We start from the raw sequence: 13,481 nt of genomic DNA on the forward strand, positions 1-13,481 counted from the left end.
ACTTCCTTTGTCAGATGGACGCAGAAGATACTGGGAAGGTTCAGAAAAAGCAGGAAAGGAAGGAAATGCATTAAACAGAACACACAAGCATGAGCCACGCCACTTGAGCCAAAGAGCAGTGAGGGATATGCTCGACATGTGCTGGTTCACGGGCGCATGACCTGACTTGGAAGTCAGATGTATATCGGGGTGAACTCACCTTAAGTGGTGCTTGTTCACTCAGTGTTGCAAGGGGGAGGAGCATCTGGCTTCTCTCCCAGACGGCTCTTGCCAGTGGAAAGGGCAGCAGCTGCTGCCCTTTCCACTGGCAAGAGCCATCTGGGAGAGAATCCGGAAGCTCCTTCTCCCGCCCCCCTGCACAAGGGCTCCCATGCAGGACTGAGAGAACGAGAGCTTTTTAAGGGTGAGTTTCCCCGATGTGCCTCTGTCTGTGAGTCTGGTTGTGTAACTGTGACCTAGCATGTGTTGGACACATCAGGCAGCTTGGCCCCGAGACAGAGGGAGGAAGTACATTTCGTAGACAGGATTGCCATCCGGGGTAACTGCTTAAAGGCCACGTCCTGCTACCGATGCATTTAAGCCTGGCTTCCAAGGATGGCGGTGATGAAGACGCGCCGCAGCTGCACATCTCAAGCCAAGAGATGGGGACTGGCTGCCTCTTTTCTGGAGAACTTTGTCATGGGAAATGAAGCAATCCAAAATGTAGGCTCTCAAGCCGCCATTGCAGGAAGCCAGTTAGGAGGAGGCATTTCTTAGCGACCCCAGAATGTCTCCCACACCAGGGAAACTCCCTCCCAGCCATTAAACCCCCAGTGAATTGCCTGGGCATCGACAGACCATTACAAATACAAGCAGAACTGAGTTCAGAGGCAAGTATGTATATTTCACAGCGTGTACTCAGCCCCACATCTACTCTCGGCGTGCCGACTTTTCCTGGGTAATGCTTTAGAACGCCCTGCTTTTCAGACGCGGAGAGGCAACTTTGGGTGCCCTGGCAGCATCTCGATGGAATGAACTGCAAGGGATAAAGAGAGTCCAGAGAGAGACGTGGGACAGCGGAGCCTTCCTTAGCATGGTAGCTGGGAGTTCGCGGTCTGAATGTTCTTCAGGACTTCAAGTGCGAGTTCGTAGCAAAACACATACTGATCCTGCACACGAAGAAGGGAAGAGCTGGTTGAATTTCAGATCAGAAGAGAAGTGGCCAAACTTCGTTACCTTCGAAACACGGAAGCGTCCGCACCTAACTGCAGCAACTCTCTGGTCTTTTCTGCATGGCTGTTTCCCTCACCATCACCCCTCCGACGACTTTGGGTCTTGATGTTGATTATACATGTGGTTTCTGACGGTCAGAGGTCGCCTCGCTCTCCCCCTGCCTTTCCCTGCATTTTGCACCTCGTTTTCAAATTTAAATCTGTCTCTGAAAACGTGAGCAAAATTCAGGGAAAGGCAGGGGGAGAGCGAGGTGACCTCTGATGGTCGGAAACAGCATGCATAATCAACACCAAGACCCGAAGTCGTCGAAGTGGTGATGGTGAATGAAACAGCCACGCATAAAAGGCCTAGGCTTTTATCTACTTTCTACTACACTGAATGGGAACCTACTTCAATAAAAGTAAGTTTTTTCTTTTCTAATGTATTCACCTCATGAGCATTTGCTCTGCGTGATCCCATGTTTTCCTAACTGTGCAACTTTGCAATAGTAACTAATAAATATCTCCAATAATATACTGTACACCCATCCCCACTTATAAATAGGGTTGCCAGGACCCTCCGCCACTAGCGGGAGATTTTTTGGGGTGGAGCCTGAGGAGGGCGGGGTTGGGGGAGGGACTTTAATGCCATAGAGTCCAATTGCCAAAGTAGCCATTTTTCTCCAGGGGAACTGATCTCTATCGGCTGGAGATCAGTTGTAATAGCAGGAGATCTCCAGCTAGTACCTGGAGGTTGGAGAGAAAATAAGTACCAACAACAACTCGTAGAATGCAAACACAATTTAGTGCAAGTGAAAAAACGTGCAAAAGTGAAACAAAACAACAGACATCACTATACAACAATGAGTAGAGTAAATACGTTGCTCCCAAGGAGTCTTCAATAACTCCTTGAACGTAATTTATAAGTCCCAAAAAACTTCATACGTGGAAATTCATGAAGAAGACGGTGGGAGTGATCAAAATCGGGTTGAAACGCAGTCCGGATTAATTTAATGTTTTCACCGCCGCGTCGGCGGCTTCATTAGCACACCGTTCAATTATCGGGAGACCAAGCTCCTTGGTACAGAATTCTCAAAATCTCAACAAAATTCAAGACAGTTCAAGGCGCTTGAAAAGCTGCAGCTTTTTTTCCAGCAGTACCTGGAGGTTGGCAACCCTACTTATAAACAGCAATTAATCTCCACTCCGCCAATTGTGCTCACTGTCCTTCACCACTCCAGGTGGCAGTAGGAGAAATATAAAGGAAAGAATTCCTGCCAGCATCTATGCTGGGATGTAGGGTTGCCAACTTCCAGGTGGTGGATGGAGATCTCCTGCTATTAGAACTGAGCTCCAGGCAACAGAGATCAGTTCCCCTGGAGAAAATGGCTGCTTTAGAAGGGGAACTCTATGGCATTGTACTCCATTGAAGTCCCTCCCCTCCACAAACCCTGCCATCCCCAGGCTTTCCCCTGCTGCCAAATCTGCGGGTAGTTCCCAGCCCAGAGTTGGGAACCCTACTGGTATGTCTCTTCAAGGTCCAACCCAGAAGTGACAATGGGTAGCTGTATGAATTGCCGGAAACTCTATGGTTTTACCACAGAGTTTCTGCCGATTCCTAGAGCTACTTGTTTTCATTCTTGGGTAGGAGCCAGAAGTGACCTAATGATGCTAGCAGGGTCGCCAAGGTCACCTGCCCCCACATGTCCCCATCCTCCAACCCTCCTTCTGATTGCCAGGCTGGTTGGCCTGGCAACTGTAGGGGTGCTCCATACATAGAATGCTGCCCCTCTAGCGATCACCCTGTTGCAGAGAGATCCTGACTGACTCCCAGCAGCAAGGAGTCCTTGGTTATGAGCCGGATCTTTGCCACGCTGAGCCTGAGCGATCCATTCCCACGGGAAGCCGAGAATTAATTGGCTTGCCATTCCCTGGGCTGAAGCTAAATCAGCTCGACTCTTGTAACTCTGGCACAAATAAACTGCTCAGCTCCGTCCTGTTGGAGCAAGAAGGGAACCCAGCCCAGAGCCCTTACCTTGGTTTGAATCATACCAAAGCGCTGATGTCTCAAATCTCGCACTATCTTCTTGATGTCGAACTGCAAGAAGATAATAAGAAGGAGAAGGAGGAGGAGAAGAACAGTTGGTTTTTATATGCTGACTTTCTCTCCCACTTAAGGGAGAATCAACCCCCCTTACAATCACCTTCCCTTCCCCTCCTCACAACAGACACCCTGGGAGGTGAGTGGGGCTGAGAGAGAGAGCTCTAAGAGAGCTGTGACTAGCCCAAGGTCACCCAGCTGGCTTTGTGTGGAGGAGTGGTGAATCCAACCCGGTTCTCCAGATTAGAGTCTGCCGCTTCAGACCACCGCTCTTAACCACTACGCCACGCTGACTCTCCAGAATAAAGAAGGTTCTTTATTGGCAGCCTCAGGCTGCACCGAGCCCTTGCCCTTCCTGGAGCATACGAGGAAGATGCTGTCTTTTTGACTAACCCATAATGGGGGGTGGGGGGGTGTCAGCAATTATCATTCCCGTCCTGCCGACGGCGGGGAGGGACTGAGGCTGAGTGAGAAAGAGGCTTGTCTAAGTTCACCCTCAACAGTCATGGGCACAGGTCAGTGGAGGTCGGGGGACATCCTGAAGTGTAGCTCGGTGTACTCCAGCTCCTGCCGTCTCTAACCTCACACCCTGTGCCCTTTGATCAAGCATCTCCCCCTCCTATTGGTCAGAGTATTGGACTAAGACCTGGCAGACCCAGGTTCGAATCCCCCACTCTGCTGTGGAAGCTTGCTAGGTGACCTTGGGCCAGTCACACTCTTTCAGCTTACCTCACAGGGTTCTTGTTGTGAGGACAACGTAACCTCCATTGTGCCCTGGAAGCCAGCTGGGTAACCTTGGGCCTGTCACTCTCTTTCAGCCTAGCCTATCTCACAGGGCTGTTGTTGTGAGGAGTACATAACTCCCATTGTGCCATGGAAGCCAGCTGGGTAACCTTAGGCCTGTCACTGTCTTTCAGCCCAGCCTACCTCACAGAGTTGTTGTTGTGAGGATAAAGTAAGCCCCGTTTAGCCATGGAAGCTTGCTAGGTAACCTTGGGCCAGTCACACTCTCTCAGCCTTGCCTTTCTCACAGGGCTGTGATGAGGAGAAGAGAGTGTAATCCATTTTGGGTACCCACTGGGGAGAACAGCAGGATATAAATGAAATTTATAAACTTGGGATCTATGAACTTCGGTGGCTTCGTTCTAAATCAACTGATGTCTGTCGAAGAACTGAGGCTTGTTTCTGGCAGCAAAATGTCTTAAAAACAAAAAACCTCAACTCACAGGCATATCGTTCTCTATGTAGGTCAACATAACGTCCACGCACAGCAGCACTCCGCTCCTGCCGATCCCAGCACTGCAGTGGGCGACGACGGGGCCCCTTTTGTTCGCTTTTCTCAGGAAGCGGATGAACCTGATGAGGTGCTCTGGAGACTGGGGAGTGCCGTGGTCTGGCCAGCTGGTAAACTGGAGATGTTGCACCATGCGTTTCTCCTGCGTCTGCAAGACAGAGACCCGAAAGGACACGCAGACTAGAACCGTCGAGGCTGGCAGTAAGAAAATTTTAAGGAATCGTTATCAGGAACAAAAGGATTTCTGTTCAGCTCTATTCATACCACCCTGACCTGGATGGCCCAGGCTAGCCCAATTTCAACAAATCCCAGAAGCTCAGCAGGGTCAGCCCTGGTTAGTACTTGGATGGGAGACCACCAAGAAGAAGAAGAGTTGGTTTTTATATGCCGATTTTCTTCACCTTTTAAGGAGAATCAAACCGGCTTACACTCGCCTTCCCTTCTTCTCCCCACGACAGTCACCTTGTGAGGTAGGTGAGGCTGAAAGAGCTCGAAGAGAACTGTGACTAGCCCAAGGTCACCTAGCTGGTTTCATGTGGAGGAGGGGGGAATCCAACATGGTTCTCCAGATTAGAGTCCGCAGCTCATGTGGAGGAGTGGGGAGACCAACCCTGTTCACCAGATTAGAGTCTACCATTCTTAACCACTACACCACACAAAGTCCAGGATTGCTACGCAGAGGTGGGCAATGGCAAATCACCTGTGGACATCTCTTGCCCTGACTAGGTTGGCCCAGGCTAGCCCAATCTCGTCAGGTCTCAGAAGCTAAGCAAGGTCAGCCCTGATTAATACTTGGATGGGAGACCACCGAGGAAGTCCAGGGTCGCTTTGCCAAGGCAGGCAATGGCAAACCACCTCTGCTCATCTGTTGCCTTGAAAACCCTCTAAGGGGTCACCATAAGTCGGTTATGACCTGCCAGCACGTTCCACCACTGCCACAACATAGTTACTGTTTTCAATTTGTACCCAGATGGTAGTGTGCACAGTCCGAGTGCCTTACCCTTTTGTTTGTAATTTCTATTACTCTAATGATAAAGCAATCCAGGATCTGATAGTTATCCAGTCGCAGCTGAAACTTAATCAAGTCCAGAAACGTGTGGGGCGGCTCAGGCCAGTACCGATGGCATTTGGAGGTCCCATGCTCCATTTCCCTTGTAATCATGGCAATGACATCGGAGTGGTGTTCCCAAACCATTTGCCAGAATTCGTTCATGGTGCACGGCAGAGGACCCTGGGTGGAGATGTAGAAGAGCTCCTCTTTCCCCACGAGCATTTGGATATAGCTGGCGTTGATGTATCCCTTCATCTCCCCAATGGGGACTCGCGTTTCATCATCTAGAGCGAGAGAGAGAAGAGGCCTGAGACATTTCCTCCTGCCTTTCCAATCTGTGAAGTTTTCATACACAAGGCAGATTTTAAGCTAATTACCCCACATTATTATTGTTGTTTTTGCTGTTAACTTTTACAACTTGCCTTTCTGAACATCCATCCCTCAAAAGCCCTGAAGAAAAGGAAGAGGGAGGAGGAGGAGGAGGAGGAGGAGGAGGAGGAGAAAAAGAAGAGTTGTATATGCTGACTTTCAGTCATGCATAAATGGCTTGGGAGTTTCACTCGTAGCTCAAACCAAACCAGTCATATGCTAGTTGCACTTTCAGACTCTTGCATCTTTCCATAGATCACAGAGTGGTGACATTCATGGTCTCTTGTACTTACATGGCAGAATATCACGGTATCTGTTCTTTTCCCGGTTTTCTGGCAATTTGCCTACCAGGCAATCATCTGTTGGCTTAATGTGTTCTAAATCCTAAAACAAAACATAAAATCTTCAACATGCTTCAGGTTGCCTGATTTTCTCTACCTTTAAGGAGTTTCAAACTGGCTTACAATTACCTTTCCTTCCTCACCCCACAACAGGCACCCTGTGAGGTAGGTGGGGCTGAGAGAGCTCTGAGAGAACTGTAGCTAGCCCAAGGTCACCCAGCAGGCTTCATGTGGAGGAGTGGGGAAACGAACACGGTTCTCCACATTAGACTCCACAGCTCTCAACCACTACTCCACGCTTAGGGCTTCCAGGTCCCTCTTTGCCACTGGCGGGAGATTTTTGGGGTGAAGACTGAGGAGGGCAGGGTTTGGGAAGGGGAGGGATTTCAATGCCATACAGTCCAATTGCCAAAGCAGGCGTTCAGGGGAACTGTCCTCTATTGGCTGGAGATCAGTTGTAATAGTAGGAGATCTCCAGCTAGTACCTGGAGTTTGGCAACCCTTTCCACGGTGGAGGATAATGCTTATGCTCATTTCTGCTGTTACAGCAAAGTTTGGCCTGGCTTGGATGGCCCAGGCTGGCCCGATCTCGTTAGATCTCGGAAGTTAAGCAAGGCCAGCTCTGGTTAGTATTTGGATGGGAGGCCACCAAGGAAGTCCAGGGTTGCTACGAAGAGGCAGGCAGCAGCAAACCAGGGTCACCAAATGTTGGCTGTGGCTTGAAGGCACTTTTCTACCACCACCACAAAGTTCCGGCTCGTGAAAGCAGGGGAGAGGGTGACTTACAACGAACTCCTTCAGCATTTCTTGAAGTTCGATCAGCCTCTCAAGATTCTGGATAAAGTGTTCCAGATGGTGTTGCAGGCCATTTTTTCTTTGCACTGGCTTAATCTGCGTCAGCTGCGTTAGCTCCTCTTCGGTGACCAGGGTCAAGCCTATGGAATAGACCCAAAGAAACAATCTGTGAGAGATCCCCCTCTCTGAGTTTGCTTCTCCAAATCAGTTGCTCAGACGTTGATACAGAAACAATAGATTTATTGAAGCCTTCAGGAGATGAGACAGGCACAGGTAGAAAGTTGCAAGTGAGGGGCTATACGGGTTTACAGAATATATTGACTCCAGGGCACTGGGGCACTGGGGTTCACACTTATTGTTATGGGAAGTTACAAGCTTGGCATAATACAAAACATCAGACGGATCCCAGGAAGTCTGGTGCGGCTGTCACACTTCCAAGGCCGCACCGGCCTGAGGGAGTACTGGCAGGAAAACAGCGGGGGGGAAGATACATGGGCCATCAGGCCTGGCGCCTGAGACCAGAAGGTGTGAACTGCTTTTACGAGTTCACTGATAATACCGCAGGTGATGGAAAGCAGAGACACAAAGACAGAGACCCTCACATTCTGCCCCCCTTAAGGCCCCCCTCCGGGAGGATGAGGCTTATCGGGATAAGCAAGGTGGAATTCTCGGACCAAGCGAGGAGCTGCCATGTGGGGTGCGGCCACCCATTCGTCATGAGCGGAGCCAAGGTTTTTCCAGCGAACAAAGTAAAACAGTTTCCCTTTCTTCCATTTGGAATCTAAAACCTTGGATATTTCCAAATGGGTGTCCCCTCCTACTACGGTAGGAATCTCATGAGCGGGAGGGGGGTGGAATTGGGGAGCTGCTACATAAGGTTTGAGGAGGCTTATATGGAAGACTGGATGAACCCCCTTGAGTGTCTTAGGGAGACTCAGTTCCACGGTAACCTCGTTGATTACTCGGGTAATGGGGAAAGGTCCTACATAACGGTCGCTCAGTTTTTTGCAGGGGCGAAGAGAGCGGAGGTTTTTGGTGGACAGATAGACTTGCTCCCCCACCTTGAGTTCCCATCCCGGAGACCGGTGTTTGTCCGCTTGTTCCTTGTACTTGCTTTTCGCCCTTTCCAGATTTTTGAGCAACCATGGCCAGGTGGATTTAACCACCTGAATCCACTCCTGAAGATCAGGGGTAGACTGGAGCTCTGGCGAGACGGGGGCAGAACCGAAAGGGCCAAAGTCCGTCCCGTATATAACTTGGAAGGGACTAAAGCCGGTAGAGGAATGAGGCGCATTGTTGTACGCATATTCGGCAAATGGCAGCAGGTCAACCCAGTCATCCTGGTGGAAATTTACATAGCAGCGCAAATAACATTCTACTACCGCATTTACTCGTTCTGTTTGACCATCCGTTTGGGGGTGATAGGCGGAAGAAAGGCCCTGTTCCTCCACTCCCATTAACTTTAGGAAAGCCCGCCAGAATTTGGCAACAAACTGGACCCCCCGGTCGGAGAGGACCTTCCTCGGGATCGAGTGTAGCCTGAGGACGTGCGTGATGAACAGTTTAGCTAAGCCCTGGGCTGAAGGAAGACCTGCACATGGAACGAAATGAACCTGTTTGGAAAAGAGGTCTGTGATAACCCAGAGAACCGTTTTCCCCCGACTTGGAGGTAGGTCGGTGATAAAATCCATGGCGATGACTTCCCAGGGACGGGAGGGGTTCTCAAGCGGTTTGAGAAGCCCCGGGGGTTTTCCCATCCGTTTCTTGGCTGTGGCGCAGGTGGGGCAGCTGCGCACATACAACTCCACATCAGATCTCATACCGGGCCACCAAAACTGCCTTCGAACCAGGTGAAGCGTTTTTACGAAACCAAAATGACCTGCCAGCCTGGCCCCATGTACAAGTCCCAATACTTCTTTGCGAAGGGAAGATGGGACATATAGTTTCCCCCCCTGCACCCACCAAGTGTTGGTTCGTTCCAAGCCAGGAGGGAGGAGATCGTGCTCCTCCTCCTGCAAGGAGGCGTCTCGGAGTCGCTGTTGGAACACTTCCGGGATACCTTTGAGCGTAGGGGGGGTCTCCGGTTGGCGGGCTTGGGATCGGGTGGTGACGGCTAAGCTAGGGACTTCCCCTCGCTGTTCGGGAGTGAACAGGGAGTCGACGGGGCGATCGAAATCGTTGCGATACTGGGGAAGTCGTGACAAAGCATCAGCTAGGGCATTTTCTTTGCCAGGGACATGTTTGAGGGTGAACCGGAATTTTGCAAAAAATTGGGCCCACCGAATCTGTTTGGCATTGAGTTTTCTAGCTCCCTTGAGAGCCTCAAGATTCTTGTGATCTGTGCACACTTCGAACGGCAGTTCGGCCCCCTCCAAGAAGTGTCTCCATATGGTAAGGGCATGTTTGACCGCTGCTGCCTCCTTCTCCCAAATGGCCCAGTTGATTTCGGACTGGGAAAACTTCTTGGAGAAGTAGGCGCACGGCCTTAATCGTCCCCCCTCATCCCTCTGCAATAGGGCCCCGCCCATTGCTACATCCGAGGCATCCACCTGCACCACGAAGGGCTTGGTGCAATCCGGGTGAGCCAAAACGGGTTCGGATGAAAAAAGTAGCTTTAAACGTTCAAAAGCTTGCTGGCACTGGGGAGACCATTGCAGACGGGCTGAGGGGAGTGCGGCGCTAGCCCCCCTGTCCTTGGTACGTAACAGGGCAGTGAGGGGAAGCGCAACTTGGGCAAAGTTGGGAATGAAATTCCGGTAAAAGTTGGCAAACCCCAAAAACTGTTGAAGTTGGCGGCGGGTAGTGGGGGTTTCCCAGTCCCGCACCGCCTGGACCTTGGCGGGGTCCATTTCCAACCCTTGGTGGGAAATCACATACCCCAAAAATGTAATAGAAGGTTGGTGGAATTCACACTTGGACACCTTAGCATACAGTTTGTGCTCCCGCAGCCGCTGGAGCACTTCTCGCACTAGGCGCACATGTTCTTCCATGGTCTCAGAGTAAATAAGAATGTCATCGAGAAATACCACCACCCCCCGAAACAGTAAATCATGCAAAACTTCATTAATTAATTGCATAAAGACACTCGGAGCCCCCGAAAGTCCGAACGGCATGACCAGGTACTCAAACATCCCAAAACAACTGGAAAAGGCCGTTTTGGGTTCGTCTCCTTCTTTGATGCGAATGCGGTGGTAGGCTTCTACCAAGTCCAGTTTGGTGAAGATTCGGCCCTCCTTTAATTGTGCTAGAAGGTCAGGAATAAGAGGGAGGGGGTAAGCATTAGACTGGGTGACTGCGTTCAGTCTGCGAAAGTCAATACACAGTCTTAAATCTCCCGTCTTTTTCTTTACAAAGAAGGCTGGGGCTGAATAAGGAGCCTTGGAGGGGCGTATGAAACCCCTCGCCAGATTGACATCCAGATAGTCCCGCAATACAGTCTTTTCACTGGGGCTCATGGGGTAAACCTTTCCCTTAGACAGTTTGCCTTCCCCTACGATCTCGATGGCACAGTCCGTTTCTCTGTGGGGAGGCAGTTCGTCGCACTCTCTAACATCGAAAACATCAGTAAACTGCGAGTACTCAGAGGGTAACTGTGGAGAGACTGGGGCGGGGGACCCTACCAGTGCGGCGGCTGGAGTTCTGAGTACCCGTTCCTTGTCATGCAACCCACAGGGGTTTTCGGGGAAAGAAAGCACCCGTTTAACCCAATCAATGGAGGGATTGTGTCCCCTTAACCAGTTCATCCCTAACACCACAGGGGTTACAATAGGGGCGATGGTGAAATACAACCGTTCCCAATGTTCCCCCACGGACATAATCACGGCTGCAGTTCTGTGGGTCACAGGGCCCCGTTTAAAGTCACTCCCGTCCATTTGGGAAAAACGGAGGGGTCCCGGAAGCCGCTTGCGCCGGACCCCCAACTTCTTGGCAGTTTCCTCATTTATCATGGTGCGGGCACACCCCGAGTCGACCAACGCGGGGACCTCTAACGGGGGACCCCCTTTGGGTAGGGACAGATGAACACGCACAAATACATTGTCCTCTTGGGCGCTTACCATCGGTGGAGCTCCTTGCACAACGATAGGGACGGTCTGCTGCGGAGCCCCCTCTACAGCAGACCGACGGCGTTTTTTGCCGGCTGTTCCCACTCTTCCTCCTCGCTGGAAGAGGGGGACGGGGTGGTGGCCTCCGGGGAGCCGTCCGAATCAAAGACGGTATTTGTAATCCGGGACCCCGATGGGACCGTAGAGTCGGATGCCCCATCCTGGGGGCGCGCGTGGAGAGCGGAGGGTGCGCCGGAGCGCCGGCTCAGTGGTCCGCTTCTGCGGCGAGGCTGGCTGTCGGCGGCCGGTTTCGTCGGCTCGGCCTGGGTTTGGCGGGGGGGGGTCGGACGGCCTGAGCGAGAGGGGCATTGCGATGCAAAGTGACCCTTTCCCCCGCAGATCAGGCAAACGCCGGCCTCGAACCGCTTGCGGCGTTCCGCGGCTGAGAGACCCCCGCCACCCCCTTGCCGGAGTTCCCGGCCACGGTCACCTCGGGGCCTGGGGTCTCGCCCAAGCCGTTGCTTGGACAAGTTCAGGAGTTGCTTGCGATTCTCGATGTCAGCAGCATGGCGAACCCAACCTTCCACATCCGGGGGGTTCCCTTGCATGAAAGCCCAATGTTGGAGGTCTGGGTTGAGACCCTCCCTGAAACATTGTACCAAGGTAGCTTCACTCCAGTCCAGAATTCGGCTAGCCAGTGACTGGAACTCACTTGCATACTGCGCCACCGACTTAGTCCCTTGGCGCAGTTGCATCAGGGAGGCTTTAGCCCGCTCACCCAGAGTCGGGTCCTCAAAACGGTTTCGGAGTGCTACCATGAACTCGTCCAGGGTTCGCAGTACCGGCGAGCGGAGTTCATACTGCAACACCATCCAGGCGGCCGCCTCCCCCTGCAGTAGGGAAGCCACGTACTGCACCCGGGACTCCTCAGAAACAAAGGTTCGGCCTTGTTCCCGCATAAAAATGTCCACTTGGACCATAAAAAAGGTCAATTGGTCTCCCGACCCGTCATACGTGACTTTCAGGTCCCGACGGGCCGGGGGGGCAGGGGTTGCGGGCGGAACTGCCGGCGCCCCGTCTGGGGGAGCACCGGCTGGAGGTTGCAACTTCAGCGCATCTAGGGCCGTGGCCATCTCACCCATTACGCGTTGCATGGTCTCCATCTGCTCCTGCATAGCCCGGCGGTCTTCCTGCCACTGCTTTCGTTCTTCCTCCATGAGGGCCTCTTTGCGGGCCGGGTCCCCTTCGAGTCCCGTGCTGGGGAAGGCCAACCGGCGATCCTTCGCCGCAGTCCGCGAGAGCGACCAGCCCTTGGGAGAGTCCAGCCAATAAGTAAGCCCCCGGGGACGTTCGTCCCGATCTTGGTCGGGGGCGCGACCCTTCGGTTTCTTTGGCTTGGCTCCCTCCTCCTTCGGGTCCGGCTTCTCCGGCTCGTCCGGAGCCTTGGGGGCATCGGGGATAGGGGTGGTATCCTCGTCGGCTGACATTCTGTCCAAAACGGTACAGCTGCAGTCCGAGAGGCAAAGACTTGCAACTTAATGTGAGAGATCCCCCTCTCTGAGTTTGCTTCTCCAAATCAGTTGCTCAGACGTTGATACAGAAACAATAGATTTATTGAAGCCTTCAGGAGATGAGACAGGCACAGGTAGAAAGTTGCAAGTGAGGGGCTATACGGGTTTACAGAATATATTGACTCCAGGGCACTGGGGCACTGGGGTTCACACTTATTGTTATGGGAAGTTACAAGCTTGGCATAATACAAAACATCAGACGGATCCCAGGAAGTCTGGTGCGGCTGTCACACTTCCAAGGCCGCACCGGCCTGAGGGAGTACTGGCAGGAAAACAGCGGGGGGGAAGATACATGGGCCATCAGGCCTGGCGCCTGAGACCAGAAGGTGTGAACTGCTTTTACGAGTTCACTGATAATACCGCAGGTGATGGAAAGCAGAGACACAAAGACAGAGACCCTCACACAATCATTGGTTATTTATGCATGGGTACTTTCACTCATGTTCGCCACACCCGCCCCCGTCTGTCTCAGTTGTTCCTTGGAGTCATGCATGAGTTTTCCCTCCATTAGAGATTATCTCGCTGCCAGCCCTCCTAAATCCCATTCCTCTCTTAACCCGATCCTTCCCTCTTTCCTGAGCTCAGCCCAGGTGAAATCCTCGTGCGTAAGGCAAAGTACAGGACATGCAAGGTGAGTTTCGCTCACAGCCAATTACAAAGGAGTGTGTACACAAGTGGGTATTCAAATGCTTCCTGTTTCCTCTGAGCTCTTTCTGAGAAGAAGAA

The 13,481-nt window shown here is 52.1% G+C and overlaps 1 protein-coding gene across 1 annotated transcript; it reads right to left on the reverse strand.

Annotated features, from left to right (window-relative positions):
- Nucleotides 1-1,067: 1,067 nt before the first annotated feature.
- PTPN20 (protein tyrosine phosphatase non-receptor type 20) lies at nucleotides 1,068-13,197 on the reverse strand. Its single transcript, XM_056850539.1, has 7 exons — nucleotides 13,188-13,197; nucleotides 7,133-7,281; nucleotides 6,299-6,389; nucleotides 5,586-5,920; nucleotides 4,518-4,733; nucleotides 3,226-3,288; nucleotides 1,068-1,148 (listed from the first exon to the last, which is right to left on the reverse strand). The coding sequence occupies exons 1-7, from the start codon at nucleotides 13,195-13,197 to the stop codon at nucleotides 1,068-1,070; spliced, it is 945 nt and encodes a 314-aa protein (XP_056706517.1).
- Nucleotides 13,198-13,481: the final 284 nt, after the last annotated feature.

The sequence above is a fragment of the Euleptes europaea genome, chromosome 5 (genome assembly GCF_029931775.1).
Source record: "Euleptes europaea isolate rEulEur1 chromosome 5, rEulEur1.hap1, whole genome shotgun sequence".
Lineage (NCBI taxonomy): Eukaryota > Metazoa > Chordata > Lepidosauria > Squamata > Sphaerodactylidae > Euleptes > Euleptes europaea.

Excerpts from the sequence above, each read along its gene's own strand:
- PTPN20 (XM_056850539.1), bottom strand. Across the intron at positions 6,390-7,132 it reads AAATGCTGAAGGAGTTCGTT|GATTTAGAACACATTAAGCC; the intron begins GTAAGTCACCCT and ends GTTTTGTTTTAG. Across the intron at positions 4,734-5,585 it reads TAGAAATTACAAACAAAAGG|ACGCAGGAGAAACGCATGGT; the intron begins GTAAGGCACTCG and ends TCTGTCTTGCAG.